This window comes from Drosophila melanogaster, chromosome X (assembly GCF_000001215.4).
Source record: "Drosophila melanogaster chromosome X".
NCBI classification, from domain to species: domain Eukaryota; kingdom Metazoa; phylum Arthropoda; class Insecta; order Diptera; family Drosophilidae; genus Drosophila; species Drosophila melanogaster.
In genome coordinates, this window is record NC_004354.4 from 1,398,578 (window position 1) to 1,418,231 (window position 19,654).

Below are 19,654 nucleotides of genomic sequence, written 5' to 3' on the forward strand. Positions count from 1 at the left end.
CTTAATGAGTTTCTGCAGAGGCCCCGTGCGACGATTTCAGGGGCCTTAGTCAGTCGATTTTTGAACAGGCTCGCAGCAGCCGCCGCAGAAGCTCCGTTGGATTTGGATTTGGATGCAAGGGGCAGCCCCACTCGAAACTCCCGCACTTCCACAGAGCCAGTACAGTGAATTCTGGAGATGGACAACTGCGCAAGTTGTGCTTTAGGCTGGGACACAGGACTCATTCGACGCAGTGAACCTGACGGAGTGCAACCAGTCCTACATGCTTATTTGTCTCGATTACCCAATGATACATGTGTATATATATGTATGTATATTGCATGCACCTAACCGGCTAACTGCATCGAAATGAGAGCGCTGGAAATACCGCGGTGCCAGCCAGCGAGGGTTCACTGTGCGTGTGCACACTCGCCGCAATCCAGCACCGCTCGTCGACTGCTGCTCCTCGATGAGCGCCTGAGCCCAAAAACTGTTTTTTACACAAGGACATTGCCATCTCATGGCCACCCTAAGATAGAGAAAGAGAAAGAGCGGGAGCGCACACTTTCACATCTTTCTCTTGCAGCGAGTGTGTGCGAGTAGTGAACGCGGGCCAGAGCGGGATGGGCGGAGCGCTGGTGGAGCTCTATAGCTGGCCCGCTCCCGCCGCAACATGCTGCAGCTGCTGCTGGTGCTGCTTTCTGGGCGCCTGTTTAGCGGCCAGCGCCAGGTTGGAACAAGAAAGCGAAAGTGTTAACGCTCGCGTACATCCGCTGCACCGTTTTCCGCTCCACTGTGGACCGCTCCCGGCGCTCCTGTGGGTCGTCATGTGTGCGCGGGTGTGTGGGAGTGTGTTAGCCGTCCGACGTTTTCGAGTTGGCCACATCACATGTGCCTGCTGGAGGCCATCCGCCGCGTCCAGGATGGCCCCCGTACGCCTCCAATCCTCCTCCGGCACCGTTACCGGCGCCCTATCGCCGTCCCTGTTTGCCTGCTTAATTTGCGACGCGCATGACGCGAATGTGGCCGCCGTTCGGGTGAATTCTACGAGTTTTGGAGCCGTTGGCTTGGAGCGCTTTCCGTGAGATGTTGCAGCGGGCTTATTGGAATGAACATTCTAGGAACTTGCCCTAGACGGAATACCAGGCGAACAGCGGCGCCAGAAGGCCACCGACCCAAATTCGCGATAAATAGTGAGTGCGCTATGTCGTTGTCCCGCTCGCACTGCGGCCGCAGTGGGCGCGATGCGTTGTTGTGGACAGAGAGGGATGGCTACACCATTAGCAGAGAGATGCAGAAAAAGAGAGAGCGAGCGTGGGCTAGAGTGGGATAGATAGCTGGATAGTCTGGAGTGTGTGCGCGGTTCGTGCCTCGGCTGAGCTTAGGAAACCAAATTAAGCTTTGACTTTTTAAAGGAAAAAGCAATTGCCGGGAAATTCAGCGCGTTTTCAAACTGCACAAGCCGAAGTGGAACCCACCCACCAAACAACCGCTTCTTTGTTCACCAGATCTGTGGTTAGTGGTAATGCTCATGGCCCTCTGCATGTCGTCTCTGCACATTGTGCAATTTTTGTACAATAAGTGCTCCAGTTTGGACAGGCGAGCAGGAATGAATCGCACAGCGAAATGGCCAGTGAGCGAGTGTAGAGCGGAGAACGGCGCACGTTCTTCGTGCTTCTTCTTCGTTCTTTCTCCTACGTTCTTTACTCTTCGTTCTGCTGAACGAGTGTGTTGTTTTTTTTTTCCTGAAATTTTGCTGCTTGAAGCTGCACTAATAATATTTAATTTTAGAGCACATGCGTTGTAGACCAATTCACGAGCCTCTTGCATATCAATGTAGAGCTTGGTATCAAAACAGGTCCATACTTAAGTCCCATAACGCAATGACTCAAATGTAACCAGGAATAAACCTCCATTACAGATTCGTACTACACTCAAGGAGCGACTGACTGACTTATTGTGGTCCCTGGATGCAGCGATTAGGTGGAACTTGGGTTGGCCGCAGGAAGCAACCAAATCCTCGTTGGCGACCAAACAAAGATTGAGCGGTGGCCAAGTGCCGGACAATGGTGAGTGTCAAGTGTTGATATTTAAGCTTCAGAGCAACCAGTCCCTTGGGTTGCACCAACCCCTCCCTTCTTCCACGCCCCTTTGAAATGCAAGGCAGTACAATTTGGCCAACGAAAGTATGAATTCTGGGGGACAGTACGGGCAGAGGATGGGGCAATGAATGTATAGCAGCTGCAATGCAGCAATGTCCTATGGCGGGGGCGTCTATGGGATGGGGCGTGGCAGCTGCACTTGTCCCACACAGTAAATTCAACTCAATTTAGCCCAGCTCTCAGTTCTCGGTTCCCAGTTGTCGTCCTTTCGAGGAAATCCCGTACTGCCCTGCGGCTGTTTTTCGTACACAGCTGCACCACACACCACGCCGTTCCTTCGTCCTGCGGAATGGCGACAAAAAGTACGCAACACTTGGCTTGCCGTGCCATGCCATGCCGGAAATGGCATTTAAGCGGATTCCGCCAAGTGCTTAGCTCACAGGATGGGGTTGGCGAAAGGTATGGCCCGATCTGAATAGCCGAAAGAAAGTCCTCTGCTCATTCTGCCCGTTCCACCGCCAAAATGCAACTTCCCACCCGCTGGGCCAACATCAAAGGAGACGTCTAAATGATATTTGAAGACTCCCGTGGGGATAACAACCTGAATACTGGGGAAAGCAGTGCCAGAGACATATGTACATAAGTAACCGCTCTTGGTCGGTCGTTGCTGGTTGGACTCTCAGTGCAACAAACTAAACATCTTTCGAGATAGGCATCAAAGTAAATATTATGTGATATGACAATCACTGTTTTGGATTACGCATTTAAGTGCCGGCGCATCAAAATCTGACACACCCCAAATTTGTTGCTTGCCGCACGATGACAAGAACAAGGACAAGGACATTGACAAGAACATGACGGGGAGTCACCATCATCAGCAGACGAGCATAATTTCGGGCCATTATGTTGGGTCCGAATCCGCTTTGGCTATGACATAATGTCACATGACAGCTGGAAAAGTTGGGGCAGGCCAAGAGGGGAGTTCGTGAGTCGAAGTTTTTGCCTTCGAGTGCTCCCCCTTCTGGCCGGTGGCATAGTGGAAAGCTCTTTGCTGCACCGCCGCCGAGCTTTTTCTGATGGAAGGCGATCCGGCGCCGACCTCCCCCTTGGAGGACCGTCCACTGGCCAAGTGCCAGGACCGTCGCTTCAAGCGCTGTCCGAGCTTTGGCCGGGCAATAACAAATCATCTGGCTTCGAAAGCTCCTTCGAGGAACAGCTGTTGAAAGGCGGCGCCACGATGACGCCACCGAAAGGAGGGGCATCCAGCACCCCGCATCCCGTATCCCACATCTCCTGACAGATGTCTAGACAAGGGGTTGAGAGGCACCTGCTGGGAAGGATAGTTCGGGAAGTTTGGCTCGTTGATTGATCGATCGATCGATTTCCCAATGGAGCCGCTATGCCTGACCGCAGTTGGACGGGTGAAATAACGGAATCATTCCACAGAGCGCCGAGCATTTGTCGCCGCCCGTTTGCGTTTTCGCTGCGGTTTCTCTAGAGCACTTGCCAGCTTGCTGGCCCGTGCCCGTTGCTTTGCCCCAGCAAATAAACACATAAACAGATGAACACAAATAAGGACGGATGCTTGTGCACCTGCAGCACAGAGTGCACTATGGCATACTATGCTATATAGTACATATGTATGTACATACACATGTACACATTCAGCAGGTATTCATACGGCCAGAGTGCTTGTACTTTCAATGGGCGCCCAGCTGCATGACATTTCAAACATTCCCACCCGCATTTAAAGCTACCGAATTAGCCGTTTCCCACCAATCCAAAACTCAATCCGAAACTGTTCCGTGTGGCTAGCAACAAATCCGGCTAAACCGATCGTTTTTCCAACTTGTACAGTTGGCTTATTAGCCATATTATTATCTCCTATTAGCCCGATTTCGGCGTTTGCCTTTAAGCGAGCTGCATTGCAGCGCACTGATCGGACGGATTTGCCTGCTTGCTGGAACACCCTTAATTAACGCACGACCGCCCACACCCCTGCCCATATATATGTATGTTGGTTGTTTCCCAGTTTGTTCGGACTTATTTCGCTGTTTCTGTTTATATATTTTCCTATTTTTCTGCTTTTCTGTGCTGCGCTGTTGCCGCGGGCTGCGAACATCGTACAACGGGGCGTAAAGTGGCCAACAAGCCGTTAAACATGCCCAACCATTCTCGCTCATACCGCCCCTCCCGGTCCCTGTCCCTTTTCCCTGCTAAGCTTCAAAACTGCAAAACTCGAGCCAAAGTTGGCTTCTAGGGGGAGTTGCATGGGCCAGGCTGGAAGCTTCTTCCCGTCCCCTTCCCTTCGATGTAAAGAAGGAAAGGAGAACAATGCCGAGGCTTGGCATACAATTATGCAACAAGAACAACAGCAGCTGCAGGAAGACGTTGCAGATACATTACTGCAGCCATCCAGCTTGTGGATTTTGGGCGAAGAAGATTGGAAGTCTTGGCCAATAGTGCCAGGATAGGTGGGGGTGTTGGTGGTGTTGGCCAACGTCTGTTTCATCTGCTGCAAGTCGTGTGGCTAGCAAAGTGCCCATAAACTATGTTGTTCTACGGTGATTGAATCGGAAAGGCTCTTCCCCTGCTCTCCCCTCGCAAAAAGACGACATAGTTTGACTGACCCCTCCTCGCTTTCATCCCAGTATCTTCTGTCAAGTGGGTCAAGTGAGTTCCGATCGCCCGGCTAGCCATTTGACCAATTATCCAAGGGCCGGTGGCTGGGTCGCCCTGTAATTGAAGATGCGCCCAAACGAGATTATATACGAGTGCCTGCAATTACCATTCAATTTTCTATTTCGGGTTGCAGTCGGCCGCGTCCATCGATCGGTGACTGAATCTCCATCTGGCAGCTCCTCCTTCGCTGCAGTCCATCAATCAAGCGCCGCAGCCTTGCCTCATTCGCAGTCCCCCCGCTGAAGCCGCCACCTCCACCCTCCCCTTTTTGGGCGACCTTTTGTGCAATTTGCGTTGGTAGTGGGTTCACGGTTCCCCAGGGAGGCGGAGAAGGTGGGCTTAGGTGCAGGGTTGGTCTAATTAATGCTCTTCTGCCCGCCGACATTTCATAATTGATGCCCAGCCGGGCAAAACAGGCCTGCACAAGTTGCATAAGAGGGCTTAGTGTTTAGAGGGACAGTCTGTTTAAACGTATCGGATCCTATTAATATGGCTATTCACATTATGCAACTACATACTTCAAATCCGGATATACCCATAATCTTGCGGGCTCTCAAGAACTTCTTGATAGGAATGCTTACTTCATTCGTACCCCATCATAAAGCCCCTGCTTGTCCTGGGTTCGGTGCAATCGTTTGGCCAACTGTTCGGACTCGATTGAACTAGATCCGATCGAGCAGTCGTGCACTTGGCTGGCGGCTTTATGGCTTATTTATTTATGGTTCCTCCAATAAATATTGAGGACACTCGCAGACACGCACTCACTCACACTCACATTCGCATTCGCATTCGCAGGCCCTCTCGCCAACAGCCATGTTGGCCAACTGATGACCCACTCTCGATGGATGTGCTAGTATGTGTGCCGCACTGCATAAATCCTTATGGGCCGACTGTGGCCCCGCTCCTTTTCCTTCTCTTCAGGACGGGCTCTAATGTGCGTCCTTGTTCGGCCTGCCATCCTGCCAGCTAGCCATCCCTTCAGCCTGCCATCCTTTTTAGTCCGCCAGCCAGTCATCCAGTCAGCTGCCCCCCGTGGGGTGCCTCGTTTAATTGGCCAACCGACTGCTGGGGGTTGGGGCCGGGCAGGACATGAAGGACATGTTAGCCATTTGGCAACTGACAAATGCCGCACGAAAACGCCGCCACAGGCGGACTTTATTGAATTTGCTCTTTTGGCCCGGCGACTTTTCGCAACTGCAGTTGTAACAATCGCACCATTGTAACTGCAACACAGCGATTGTGAATGCAATTGCGACACAATGGCGGATGCGGCGCGACTTCTGCGGTTATCGTCTTGACTGGGCCAAGACGCGGCCCCCGCATCCTCCATCCGCCATTCGCCATCCTCCGCCTCTTATTTCCATGTGAATGGGTCGTGGGCAGAAGGAAAATCGAACGCAATGCGGATCAAGAGGTCAGCAGATTGCGTTCCAGGCCTTAAATTGCAAGTTGGATCCACCTTTTTGAGCATTTATTCAAAAATTTAGGTGAAAATATCCCGAAAATTTAAGCCAACTTAAAGTGTTAACTTTTTTCTCGGTGCATCGAGACGGCTGCTGACATTTCGTTTCGATTGAACAGTTGCTATTGCTAAGTGCCGCCTCGGGCGGTGTTACCAACCCCCAACACCCCTCCCCGTCCACCAGTTTCGGGCGGCACTTTCTCCTTTTTGGCCTAATAGATGTGTACAGCGATGTCGGCGGCATTTCAATTTAACTTGCCACGTGTCAAAGCCGCTCGCAATTCACAGTGACACTCACAGAAGGGGGACTGTGCTGGGCTGGGCCAGGCCTTCCATTGCCTTCTACTTTATGGTTGCTGTGGCTGCCGCATCGATTTACGCCAAAACTTGCGCTACAATGAGCCCCTGCAGTGCTCCCCACAAGCCAAGCGCCAGCAACGCCCGGCAGGTGGCGCCTTAATAGCCGCAAAACACCTTTTGGCCTTAATGCCAGCTGACACAGTCCGTCTGTCCGTTTGTCCGTCCGCGCCGACGTGAAACTCAATTAAGGTGCCGACTCTTCGCTGTTTCTTTTGGTCCTGCGACTACGCAATCGGCACTGCCTTTAACTCTTTCAGCTTTGCAATACGCATTAAATACTATTTCTTTCTCCATTAATTTTTGCCACCAGAATCTTTGGTAGTCTCCCCCAGATTGGTTTGTTTTTAATATTTGATGATATGCTTTAAGTCATATATGTATGTATATTTCGTGTTATGAGGATTTCGATATCTCAAACGTGTTGTCTTCGAAATAGTGCAGACAAAACATGCTATTCTTTTGCTTCAATGTGGACTGAAGGGCTTAGTGGTTAAATTTCCACAATTTAAGTGTCGTCCCAAATCCTCGAACGCTGCCTTTCCTTTTTAACTTTTTGGGGTGCGTGCGGTGGGCCCGAAAAACCAGAAAACCAAAAAAGAGCCAGCAGCTGGCTCTTTGACCTTGAAATTCGTAACTCGATATAATGAAAATGCCCCAGAAAGCAAGCGATGTTTTTGTTGTTCCTTGCTTAGGCCACGACGCCATTTCGGGCCAAAAACGGGCGACTGGCAGTGGAATTGGCTATAATAAAACGCAATTGTTCGGCGTGCGTGTGGGGTAGGTGGGTGGTTTGCTGTGGAAGCCACCCGAGGGGAAATGAAATATTAATAACAATGAAAGCAACAAGAGCAGAGGAAATCAAGATACCACAAGGCTCATCCCCCGTCACTCGTCCCTCTTCCACCGTCCTACGTTTAGGACTTGTCATAAAAATAACTGAAAGCGGATATCGGCGGTGTTCCGGTGAGCGGTGGGCTCGGGAGGAGCTCGGGAAGCCCTCTTGTCTTCGACCTTGGGCACTTGGGCTGCGGTCGCGAGTGCCCCGTAAAGAACGTAAATAGCTGCCGGCATGGAGTGTCCCGGGGACAATTAGTGACTGGACACATTCAAAGGCACTAGTCTGAACCTACGGGAGGTACTTTTTGGTGGGATGATGGTTGGTCTTATTAATGACATTCAACGACGCTTTTTCCTGCGCTAACGCGTAATTTAAGCCCAAATCATTTATTATGATTTCCCCATCAATAACGTCTTCCGCCTGTTTAGCTAGAAATCAGTTTGCTTCTGCTACAATCTGTGCTGCTGCATGGCAATCAAAACGAAAGTTAATCATCCATTTCGATAGGAGTTCCTTTCAGTTATTGCGCTGTGCAGCAAGTGGGTCACCATATCTATTCCCCGAAGCTGTCTGCCAAACGGATGCAACTTTTGTGAGGGATTATGGAAACGGTTTAATCTGGGGAATTAGCCTGGGGAACTTGAGGCTGCACTTCATCTTCGGCCATCGGCCTTAATTAATGTGCCACGAGTGCAGGAGGTGGAGACCAGGAGCGGTCTGAACTTCTCGGGCTTCCTGCGGCACCGCAAACGGACAGCTGACAGCGGACAGCGACGCATGCCACTTGCAACTTCCGTTTCCGGCCGGCTGCGTCAACAATACCACGTGCAAAGTGCTGCACCTCAGCAGGCAGCTGAATATCGATGGGAAAACGAGCCGGCGAGCACGGTTGCTTGTCCTGACATTTTCGGGCATGTTGGCTGTTGAAATTTATTAGGAGTACGCCGCAACCCAGCCCGAAAACAAGCAAGGACACGGCGAAGCAGCCAGGAGCTGCCAAGAAAGGAAATGCTACAAAGCGAGCGAAATGAAAGGAAAGAAACGAACCGAAGCAAAACGAAAGAGCCATGCCAAAGTGGAAATTAATCCAATATACCCGTTCATTAACCCTATAAAGCCAGTTGTTTTTCCAGTTGACATCTTGACTTGTACATAAACAGGGATTTGCGGTGTTTATGCGGTTATCTAATGGGACGATTTCGAAGCGAAATGGGTGTGCTGGTGATCGTGCAAGGCAAGGAGTAGGAGTCTGCTGGGGTTAAGTGCTGGCACTGCACCTCCAGTTGCCTACCTTGCCTTCTAATTAATAGAACGCAATTTATTGCGCCGCCAAACGGAAATGAGCAATGTGAGCGGCGCGGAGGGGGCTGCTTAATTAAAAAGCCCCAGAAATTTAATAAATTTATAATGAGCGTAATTAGCGAAGGAGCCGCCGGTGACGGGGAGCCGCGGAGAAGTAAACGTGGCCATAAATTCAATGGCGTCATCAAGGTTTTTGAAATCCCTCTACTTCGCTCGGCACTCGTAAGTGAGCTGCGCACGCGATGCAGCTACAGCTGTCCCTTTCCCACGCACTGCAGCCGCTCTCCGCTCTCGTCTCTCCACTCTCCCCACTCTCCTCTCCACCCGCCGTCCGCCGACTCGCTGTGCAACCCTTAGTTCGTTCTACCCTCATATTTATTACATTTCAATATTTTTGGCATGCCTCCGCATTTCCCCCGCGGAGTTTCCCGCTCCGCTTTCCCTACTTGTGTGTCGTGTCGCTAACTTTTTAAAAGCGGCGGCATGTCTGCCGGGCAGTGGTGCAAAGTGGGGGGCCACACTCGGCGAAACAGGGGACACAATCCGGGGTCAGAAATTATGCAACTGCCTATAAGCACCAACTCGATCTTGCGTGGTTTCCAGGACCGAGCATCTCGTCTTGAATTTGCGTTGGTACCGCAGTGCGTATTAGTGATTTTTGTGTGTGTGTTTTTCATTACGTATACGTCGGTTGTTCTCAGTGCATCCTGCAGCGGGGTCACATTTGAAGCCATTTTCCAGGACCCGCAACCGGCGCCGTCGAGTATGCAACGCCGTTTCGTGTTGGGCTATAATTAAGTGAAATCCAGCGCGGAGCTAAAATTCAAATTTCGAACTTCGGCTGGCTGTGGTTTCTTTTTGCTATTGCTATTGCTGTCTTTGCCTCTGTTTGACTTTCTTTCTTTTGGTGTGCGGCACTGGAAATGTGGGACTTTGCTTGAAAAGAAATGGGCGTGGCCGCACTGAGCCCAATCCCGCTTTTCTTCCTGTCGCGGCTGTTACGTGTCTGCCTTTCCTGGGATCCTGGGGTCTTGGGGTCCCGTGGCCTCCGGGGTTCGGAGGGGAGGCGGCTGAAGAAGCCAGGGACGAGCCGAAATGTAAAGAATTTCGTGCGAAAAGTTTTGGCCACTTTGCTAACTTGACTCCAAAGCGACCGCAGCCAAAACAGAATTGCCTCGTTAAGCGGGGATTGAGTTTCACATGTAGAAAATGTGTAGGAAACAAATCGATATTTTAAACTGGTTTTCTCGTTGTATAAGCATAATATTTGAGTAACAACAACACCATTGGAGTGCAAAGGTCATGTTATATGTACCTAGCGGACATACCCAAACTTTTTAAAAACTACATTATTTTCGCAAAAGGACTACTCTTCGTAGACGGTCTTCAAACTACCAGACTACTTGGTATCCTGTAATTCAGAGGACTTATGTACATATGTTAAAGCTCAACTCGTATATCGTTTAAGCCTCTCCCATTTCTTCGTGCTTTTCCAGGGGGAGTAGCTGGCCGTAGTAGTTTATATTTTCATTTCCGCAAACTTATCCATAGCCAATCTATATCCGTCCGCATTTGCATTCTTCACATTTCCCGACGGCATCAGACGCTCCGCTCCACGGCTATCGCGACCGGCGGCGTCTGAGTTAGGGCACCACTCCTCCCCCATCCCTCCTTGCGCCCGCCTCGTTTGTGGGCCCTCTTTTACCGCTGCAAGCCAGCAAGCCAGCCCCCGCCCCTTTCGATGTCGTCACTCTGGCTGGCGGCAATCAGCTGTTCGGCTCCGCTTCGTCAGCTGTCGGCTGCTGCGGCGCCACTGCGCACGCGTCGCTGGAAGTCCGGCGGCTCTGTCACATGTTTTTCGAGCACGCTCAAGCACAAAGCGACGCGAACGGACACGACCACCTCTTCCAGTGTGCCAGAAAGAGCAAGAGCGAGCGGAAGGCGCGGCCGAAGGCGAGCCGACTCCTCAGTGTGTTAGTGTGTTTTGCGTGGAAGAGGAGGTGTGTGAGTGTCGGCGGGTGGCGGGTGGTGTGTGGTGGAAGTGCTAACGGTAACGGTCGCCTAGCGGTAACGGTAACGGGAACGACAGGCGCAATAGCAGAGAAGCCAGGAGACTCACATTCACAATCAGAATCAGAAACAGAATCGGAATCATTGTCAAGACCCCCAGTCAACAGCAGTGCGACAGGAGAGTTGCGAAATCACACAGTAGCGAGAAAATCAAGCGAAAAATCCACGAAATTTGAGAGACCTGCAGCGGTAAATGCTAAGTGCGAATTACTAAATGCCAGCGGCCGAACCAGCGCCAATCAATCAATTAGGCCCAGTGGGGGTTCTACCACAGCCCCAACAACAACAATACGGCTGGAGAGAGCAGCAGGGGACACAGTGACAGCGACAGAGATAGCGACATAGAGCGAGAGAGAGACAGAGAGAAAGTGCGAGAGAGAGAGAGCGTGGCGGCAGTGACAGCAGTTAAAAATCAATATCCGTCTAAAGTTTATTTCGGTTTCGGTTCGGACACCTTGGAAACTTGAAGTTTCCCTAGCCGAAATTTCCATCGAAATCAATACAACCAAAAAAAAAAAAAAAACTCAACGCCATTCCTTTGCCAATCGCGTCCGCTTCGTGTTACAAATTTAAGAACGTTTTTACCGAACGTAATCGTGTGTCCATTTTGTGCTAAGTCCGAACCATAGAGTTAACGAAGTAATCAACAGTTTACGAACAACTTGCTCCATCCATGTCGCGTGTGCTAGTTAAGCTGCAAACGCTGCAACCAGTCTAATCCGCACAGCTAATCCACGTCCAACCGAAAGGTGAGTACCGCAATCCCAAGTCGAGTGAGGGTGTGCGTATGAATAAGTGTGTCGTAGGTCAGGGCTTTCGTGCTTCATGATCAGCTAGGCAGCAGCTCTGCATATTGCATGTTGCATCCGCAGCTGCATCGGCATCTTCATCTGCATCTGCATCCCAAGCCCTGAATTAGCGGCAGAGCAGGAGGCACTGCCACCAAGCTGTTCGAAATCCCTCGCTTGGATGGCTCGCGCTCAGCTGAGCGTTACACAAGCACACACAAGCGCAGACCGCAGCAAGAGTCAGCTGTTCGTATACCCGAGTCCATGTCTCCATCCTCACCGCACTCCCTACAGCTCCCCATGGCGCCTGTCCGATGGAACAGCCGGCAAACCGACATTCGCGACGAATGCCAAATCGATATCCCCCTCTGCCGCTGGCAGCTGCTTCCAGCTAGCAGTTCCACCGGTGGAAAATCAGATGGTCGGTGGGGGAGGCTCCCGGTCGCTTCCAACCATCACTTCCAGCTCAAATAGATCATTGAAAGCCGCTAGTGAGTTTCACAACTACCGGTGTGCATTGTGATCGCACTTATATTATATTATATTATGTATATACAAATATGTATGTACCTATATAACATTTAAGTTACAATTAACAAATTAACGTTATGCATACAATATATATGTATGTATGTTTATGTTAAGATAAGTCATCGTTGACTGGATAGGGATCATGTTGAGAGATCCCTTACTCGTGTTTCCGGAAACGGACTAGAAATTACGTGATTTCATAAGCGTTAAGCCGACTTCCAGTCGCACTCCGCTCTTCCGTCGTCCGATTGTCGAGCGATTCCTTTTTCGATTTCTTATCATTTGCAGTCGTAGTTCTTGAAATCTTTTGTGTTGACCAGCCGCCGAAAGCCGGCACCAACAGCTGACCACGCACAAGGAGTCCAGAGCAAGTGCGTCCGTCAAGTTGGCTTCAGGAGTTCGGAAAAATCGACAATGACTTACGAAATTCGGAGAGTGGGAGCTGGGGCAAAGGGGCTGTGGGCGAGGGTCGCAAACGATGCCGGTGCCATAAAGTGCCGGTACGGAGAAGCAAAGCGAGGCCCATAACCGCTAACTGGAAGCGTCGAGCCAACTATACCGCATCCGAAAGAACCCGAGTCATCCACGAACCCACAAGCCGGCCCTAACGAAGGGCATCCAAGTTGCGAATACCCTTGCCGAGCTGGATATTGCGATAATTGGGTGGAAAGTCACGAAGTTGCTTACCAAGTTACAAATGAGCTACCGATGGGTACAGGATTTTGAGGTCCAATTATCTCATCTCTGGGCTGCCCAACTTTGGTTTTGGGAGTGAATCAGATGAATGGGTTAGATAGACAGGGAAAGGGTATTTGATTCGGGCTGTGGAAAGGACTGTCGGCTTGGAAAGGAGCACAGCTGAGTGGAAAGAGCGGGACGGCGCTACGAAAAGTGACAGAGAGCGAGCGAGCGTGCCTGCGCCCAGCTGGAAGTTCCAATTGCGGCGGCAACGCAACTGGAGTTGCCGACAACTGAAACCGACTGCCGACGACCGACGGCCGAGTGGCAAGTGGCAAGTGGCGTTGGCGTTGGCGTCGCTGCCCCACTGGCATCTTCGCTTCGTGGTGCACGATGGCTCGGGCCAAGAATCAGTCGTCGTCGAGCTTTCAAACCGTTTGCAGCGAGCGCCAGAGCAGCACCGCCAAGGATCCCTGTCCATCCAGTCGAGCCTGAAACTCCAGCCACAAGCAGCCAAGAAGCAGCAGCAGCAGCAAGCAGCCGCGAAGCAGCAGCAAGTGAAAGCAGCCAGCAGAGAAAGGGACAGAGACAGAGGGAAAGAGAGCCAAAGTAAATTGGCCAGAAAGAAGTTTTTCTTTCGCCTAATTCTTTTTTTCGCTGTGTGTGTGAGTGTATGGAGTGGTGTGGCATAGTGTGCCATGGTGTGGCATGGTTGTGGTGTGCCCATTGATTGTGAACCTTTTTTTTTGCTAGTGCACCTTTTTTTCTGTGGCTTCTTGCGGCTTCTTTCAGCAATAGTGGTATCACATAACCAACAGCACGTGCTGTGTGGGCACTTCCTTTCCGTCCGTCTGCGGCACTGCAGCCGGAGTTGCATCGATTATTCTGGTGCCGCTGGCCTGGGCTGCGATCAAAGGAACTGCTCCCGAAATAGCCGCCTCATCCATCATTTCCGCACTCGCCCGGCGGGTAGGGAAAGTCGAGGACGAAGGGCCAGCCCGATCTCACCCTCCATGTGTGAAGTGCCGGCAGCTCCAAGAACGCAAAATTCAAAAATAACCAAAAAGAGTACGATGAATCATCGCGGGCCTCGGATACGGCACTTCGTGCAACTCCGGCGCAATGGAGCGCGTCGCTTTTGGCCACGGGCACGCGACCAAACTGCAGTTTCTAGGGGAGAATCTGCAGGATTGCGCCAGCCGGGCGGCTCCCGTTCCCATACACATGCAGACAGACGTACGAGAAAGGAGTTCGTGTTGGCTGCTTTTTATAGTTATCGCCCCGGCAGGCTGAAACAGACCCAAACACAAAGGGGGTGGCACGATGACGACGCCTTCAACGTCGCCTTTTCCATCGCCATCGTTGCCATGGAGCGATGACGACATCTTTGCTTCACTGCTGGCACATGGGGTGCAAGGGTTGATCAGTTCGTCATGAGGGGGACTAAAACTTAATACTGCAGTCCAACGCTGATGGTTATGGTTATGGACCATAAAAGTTATTTAAAGCAACTTCTGTTTTGTTGCGGAATAGGAAAGGTCGTGGCCTATTCGGTAAACACTTGTCCATCACTGTTCTTCGAGCCGTGGTGGTTGCACTCATATGCCCTGCAGGAGTGACCAATGGTGGTACTCGACCTATAGTAAGCCACCTTTGCGTTCGTTGCTGCCGGTCTATACGATGTGTGCAAGGCGGCCAAAGTTCAATGGATTTTATGCGCTGTAACTCCGGCTGTGCTCCGCCCTCCTCCGGCTGCACTCTTCCTGTTTCTCCTCTTCCTCGTGCCTCCTGTCTGTGGTGTGGGCCGTCTTTTTATAGCAGCTCCTCGGCTGTTTTCCTCGCCCGGATGCCGGCTGTCTGGCAGGTCCACCGGGAAGTGGATCGGGCGAAGCCTAGGAGGCAACTTGGGGAAGGGGAGCAACCGGGTGCTCCGAGTGGGGAAAGTAGTAGCCCTGCTCATAGAATGAATGAAAGGGATGAAGGGTGAAGGGGTTCGCATGTATTCCCAAGCTAACCGGCTAACCAGCTGACTATGCTCTTTTTTTCAGATCCGACGATTGACGAAAAGGGTCAAACGGCAAACGCGAAGAGAATTAAGAGATAACAAACTGAAGAATCGGGAGATAAAACCAAAGAACATTTAAGAACAAAACAAAAATCGAATTTTCATGTTTAAATCGCAAAACCAAAATTATCGATAAAGAAATTAAAGGAAAACCAAAGAGAGAAAAACCAAATATAAAGTAAATTGCTACCAGTAAACGCTAGTCCAAATCTTCACTATATGAATATATGTATACTATATATATTTAACTAATAATACTTCAAGAGAACACGCCAATTGCCGCAACTTTACTCCAACCCGTAAAAAAGCAAAGATTTCCATTAAACAAACGCAAAATACCAAATACCTAACAACACAGCTTCGAAGTGTGCACAATAACAAAGTAAAAAGTTATTAACCAAAACCAAAGAAAGACACCCAAACCAAAACCAAGACAAATTATTATTAAACAAAACCAAAAACCGAAAGACAATTAAGCAAAGTCGAAAAAAAACTGCGCCAAAGTCACGGCCAACAAACACAAACACAAACACATACACAAGCAACAAGCAGCAAAAGCAACAGCAATTGCGAAGTGAAGCGTTTCCACTGACCACGCCCACTCCCCGCGGCTGAGCAATCCGCCCCTTGAAGCAATTTTCCGATTTGGCAGCGCATCGTTTCCGAGAAATCTTGCGTGCGCCGGGAAAACTGAAGCGCCAGTGTCGGTTGGTTAACAAGGGAACACCCAGAGTATACCCTCTTTTTTTTCGAGTGTGCGAACCAGTTTTTTTTGTGTGTGACCCAAACCAAAGGCAAGAACAACAGCTACAACTGCACCAACTGTGATGGGAGATCAGCCAAAGGCAACGACAACCGCAACCGGAGGAGCAGCTGGCCCAGTTCCTGAAGGCGACGCCGTGATGGCCACCACCAACCAGGACGCGCTGGCCAAGGGTGCAGGAGATGGTCCTGCCCAGGACGCGGCCCAGGAGCCAGGACAGGCGGAGCACGGTGAGCCCGGGGATGGTGGCGATGGCGGTGACGATGGTGCCACCGATGCCGGGGCCAGCTCGCTGCCCCCCTCCGAGATTGGTGGGCGGGCGCCCCTGGACACGGCCTGCTCGGACGCCGACGGAGGAGCCCCCTCCAGCCTGGCCGGTGGAATTGTGGGTCCGCCCAGCCCGCTCACCGGCTGCTACCTCCTCATCGTCCTGGGCGAGCCGCACTCCGAGGAGCACAAGGACAATATCTTGCAGCATCTGCTCAAGGGTGAGTTTAAGTCTTATATTCCTTACCTTATGTTGTTTCACATGCCAACGATTTCCACACCTGGGACTGTGGAACATAACACGATGGTTAGCCTTAGTAATCTTGAAAGTGGAAGGTATTCAATGTTTCTGGCCGATTTGCATAGGTTTGTTGATCCTCGATATTCAAGCAGAAAATTCGTGCCGCTTGTTTGCCAGTGAAATTTTCGAATTGGCAAAAACCGAGGCCAAGAAAATATCATTGGATTAAATGCATATTTCGATGCGAGAGTAGAAAGTCAGGGAATGCAAATGAGGATTGGGAGTCCATGATTGAATGCCCATGGTCGCGGTCGCGGTCAAGCCTGGCCGATTCGCGTCGCGTGTCCCGTTTGGGCTCACACCACAAGCCAGTCGGCCTGTTTCAGACTCCCGTCTCCACTCCATTCCAATTAGGAGCGATCCACCCACTCCGTCCAGCCTCTCCAGCATTTTCACACTTTGCTGGCCGCCGTCGTCTCGTCTGCTGGTGCTTCTAATTAGCAGGTGGAGTAGCTGGAGCTGGGCAGCGGACGGTGGATGTTGGGTAGTAGCTACCACTAGCTGTTCCAGCTTCATCTTTCACTTTTCTCTGTCATGCTCCAACGCACAGATTCTGATTTGATTTTTGTGATTGCGTTGTGATACGATTTGGTTTGTTTGGTTAGAAGTTTCTAATACCCAATCGCTGGAAGTGGATGAGAAATGAAAAGTGCTGACTCGTAGGTGCGAAGCCTCCTTGACACCAGCCAGTAGCCAGTAGCCACTCCAATTACGCGCTGCCTGTTAATTGCGTTTCAATTTCCGTGCTCTCGGACAGACCAGGTCAGTGCGCTCCACGTCCGTGTCCTGGTTGCTGGTTGTCGTGCTGGGTGCAAAGTCCCGTCCGCAAACTCAATCGGGAATGTCGCTTGTAATTCGATTTAAGCAAATTGCGCATGAAAGTATGCAGGCTTCTGATGTGAGGCTGCAGTGCACCCACTTTGCCGGTTTAATTAAAATCGAAAGCATACCCGCACCCAGAAACTGGCAGGCAGGACAAACAGCGGCGAATTGTTTACTTTTAATTGTATTAATTATTTTCATGTTGATTGCATTACAAACAGCAACATGCAAACAACAACGCCAGCTTCAGTAAAAAATGGCAATTGTGTCAGAGTTTTGAGCTCTGCGGCGTACAGATACACATACAGATCCGGATACAGATACAGATACAGATACATATACACGTGCAGATGCAGTCGCAGTGCCCAGCAGACTGCAGATTATTAACAAATATTTGATTTATGCAGGCGACAAGCCGGAATGGCTGAATGGGAATGGGAATGGGAACGTGACTAGGGAAAAGGGTAAACACCAACTAGCCCATCGGGAGTACGAAATTCGCCGGAATTCGTACGGTTGAGGATGTGCCATAATTGCCGGACACGAAACTACTCCCACTCGTCCTACCACACGGAAATTGCAAAACTTTGCCCGTGCGACACCGAAAATTAGTCAGCAGCCGGAGGCGGGGAAGTGGATTACCTGTAGGTTTAGCCACAGCTGTCAAAAAAAAACTAAAAAAAAAAAAACTGTTTGCTCAGCTCTGCGAGGTTGCACTGAACAAATAGCCGGCCATTGGCGTGTAAAAAGAGAGAAAAAGGGGAACAAATGTAGCAGCCCTCTTTTTTAATTGATTTCAAAAGTGCGGTGGTAGTTCAGCGGAAGTCGAAGATAGAAAACACAAAAACTAGCCACATTGAATAGTTTATCCCATTGTTTAATTTTTCTGTCCCATCGATTGTTTTACTCGAATGACAAAAACCACAAAATGGATTTTGAGCCTTCTCCTCCAGGTTTTTGTCGACTCCACTTTGCTGCTCCATGTTGATCGATTATAACAACTATGTACGTGGCCCAACTGCAGTCGGTCTGCCTGGAACATCACCGATTTCGATTCCCTTTTAATTAACTAAAAAATTAATCAATAAAAAAGAGTGACTTTCAAGGTCGGCCACTCGCGGTAGGGTGGGGAATCACATAACATTATTATGACAACTGTTGTCGAAAAAGGCCAAAGAGCAGAGGGTGGTGATGGGCGTGGCACGAAAATGTGTGTAGGCCCGAAAATCGATCAAATAAACGGGTAGACAGGGCAGAGACAAGCAGGCCAGGAAGGCCCGAGGCGAAAAAGACGCGTGACAAGCTTCGATTTTGTTGATATTTTTAGACGGACCCCGGAGAGGGGGATGGCTCCCGGGGGACTGAGTCCTCGGACTGCGTGACAATGGCCCGGGATACAACAGCTGGACGGACAGGATGCCGTCGGCGACGACAGGAATCTCTTCCCAGGGAACGTGCTACGTGACCCTGTTTGTGCCATCCAAAACCCCGAAAAGCTAGACACGTTCGCCCGGACAACAAAGTTGCGCTGACAATGCAATGACAGCAATTTCAGCTACACTCACTGCTCGCACTGCAAAAGGGGTAAGCCGAGCACTCTGCTGACAGCCAACTAAACCGGTTACGCTCGATCCCAAAGTGTGCGGCAGGAAAGGATGTAACTGCTGCATTTTGGGATCTTGCACATAGTTCACTCGAATGCTTCAGCCTGGCCACGTATCATTGCCTACATCTAGGCAACTTACTTACTTACGCTTACACAGTTAGCAAGCCTCGGAGATTTCATTCGTATATGATACTGTTGCGAATATAGCGTTGAGACAGCTTATACCTTGAGCTTCACCTCATGTTCAGCACAGGCCAATGCGGCGTATACGCAATAATCGATTTTGAATAGAAAAACCCTTAGGAAGAAATGGGCCGTTGAGCTGGGTAGCCATGTTGGTGGTGAACAGTGTACAGTGGACCGTCTCCGGCCAAGCCGAACCACACTTGCGTCATCAATCCGCACATAGACAGACGCACACACACTCACTGGCAGACACATACACAGAGACGGTCGGGCGGGGACATTAAAAATGCTTTTATTGCAAATTAATTGCTTTGAAGTGCATTGGAGGGCACCATACCAACATAGCCTGTTACACTTTCGTATGGTCACAGATCATGCGACGCACCTGTGGTCAGCCGCATACCACGCCCAAACCCAGGCCGCCCCTTTGACCTCTGCCCTCTGGCCTCCGGGCCATGCCCTGTGGTCTGTTTTCTGTTTCTGGCCCAGCTCATGTTACGTTCGTTTCATTTTAATTAGTTTGCGCCCAGGTCGTTTCTGTTTCATTTTGAGCTTCGTGATGAGCGTGTCATTAAATTTGCAATTTAATTTCTCATTATTCTAATGAGCAAATGCACGGCGAAACTGGAGACGAACGACCGAATCCGAAAAAGGTGTTCCAAAACGGCGCTTGGCGATTCTTAAGTCGATGCGAATTGCGCTGACCTTTGGCCCGAAAAAGAGTTTGGAAAAGGATCAGGCCGAGACGTGAGCTAATTAGCTGCTAACTGCTAACTGCTTGTTGATGGCCCGGCCCACTTGACCAAAAAATTTAATTGTCCGCACCAATGCGAAATTCATGAGCAACAACTC

The 19,654-nt window shown here is 50.5% G+C and overlaps 1 protein-coding gene across 3 annotated transcripts in view; it reads left to right on the plus strand.

The window, feature by feature from the left end:
* The first annotated feature begins 10,491 nt into the window (after window positions 1-10,491).
* The window catches only part of futsch, a 44,618-nt gene continuing 35,455 nt past the window's right edge, over window positions 10,492-19,654 (plus strand). The window contains exons 1-2 of one of the 3 annotated variants that reach the window (NM_001258532.1): window positions 10,492-11,544; window positions 14,841-16,108. In NM_001258532.1, coding sequence (NP_001245461.1) covers window positions 15,685-16,108 — 424 coding nt within the window. In that variant the 5' untranslated portion in view covers window positions 10,492-11,544; window positions 14,841-15,684. Of the gene's footprint in view, window positions 11,545-13,148; window positions 13,402-14,840; window positions 16,109-19,654 lie in introns of those variants that run through there. The other 2 variants (NM_001169161.3, NM_001103394.3) reach the window with 2 other exon arrangements.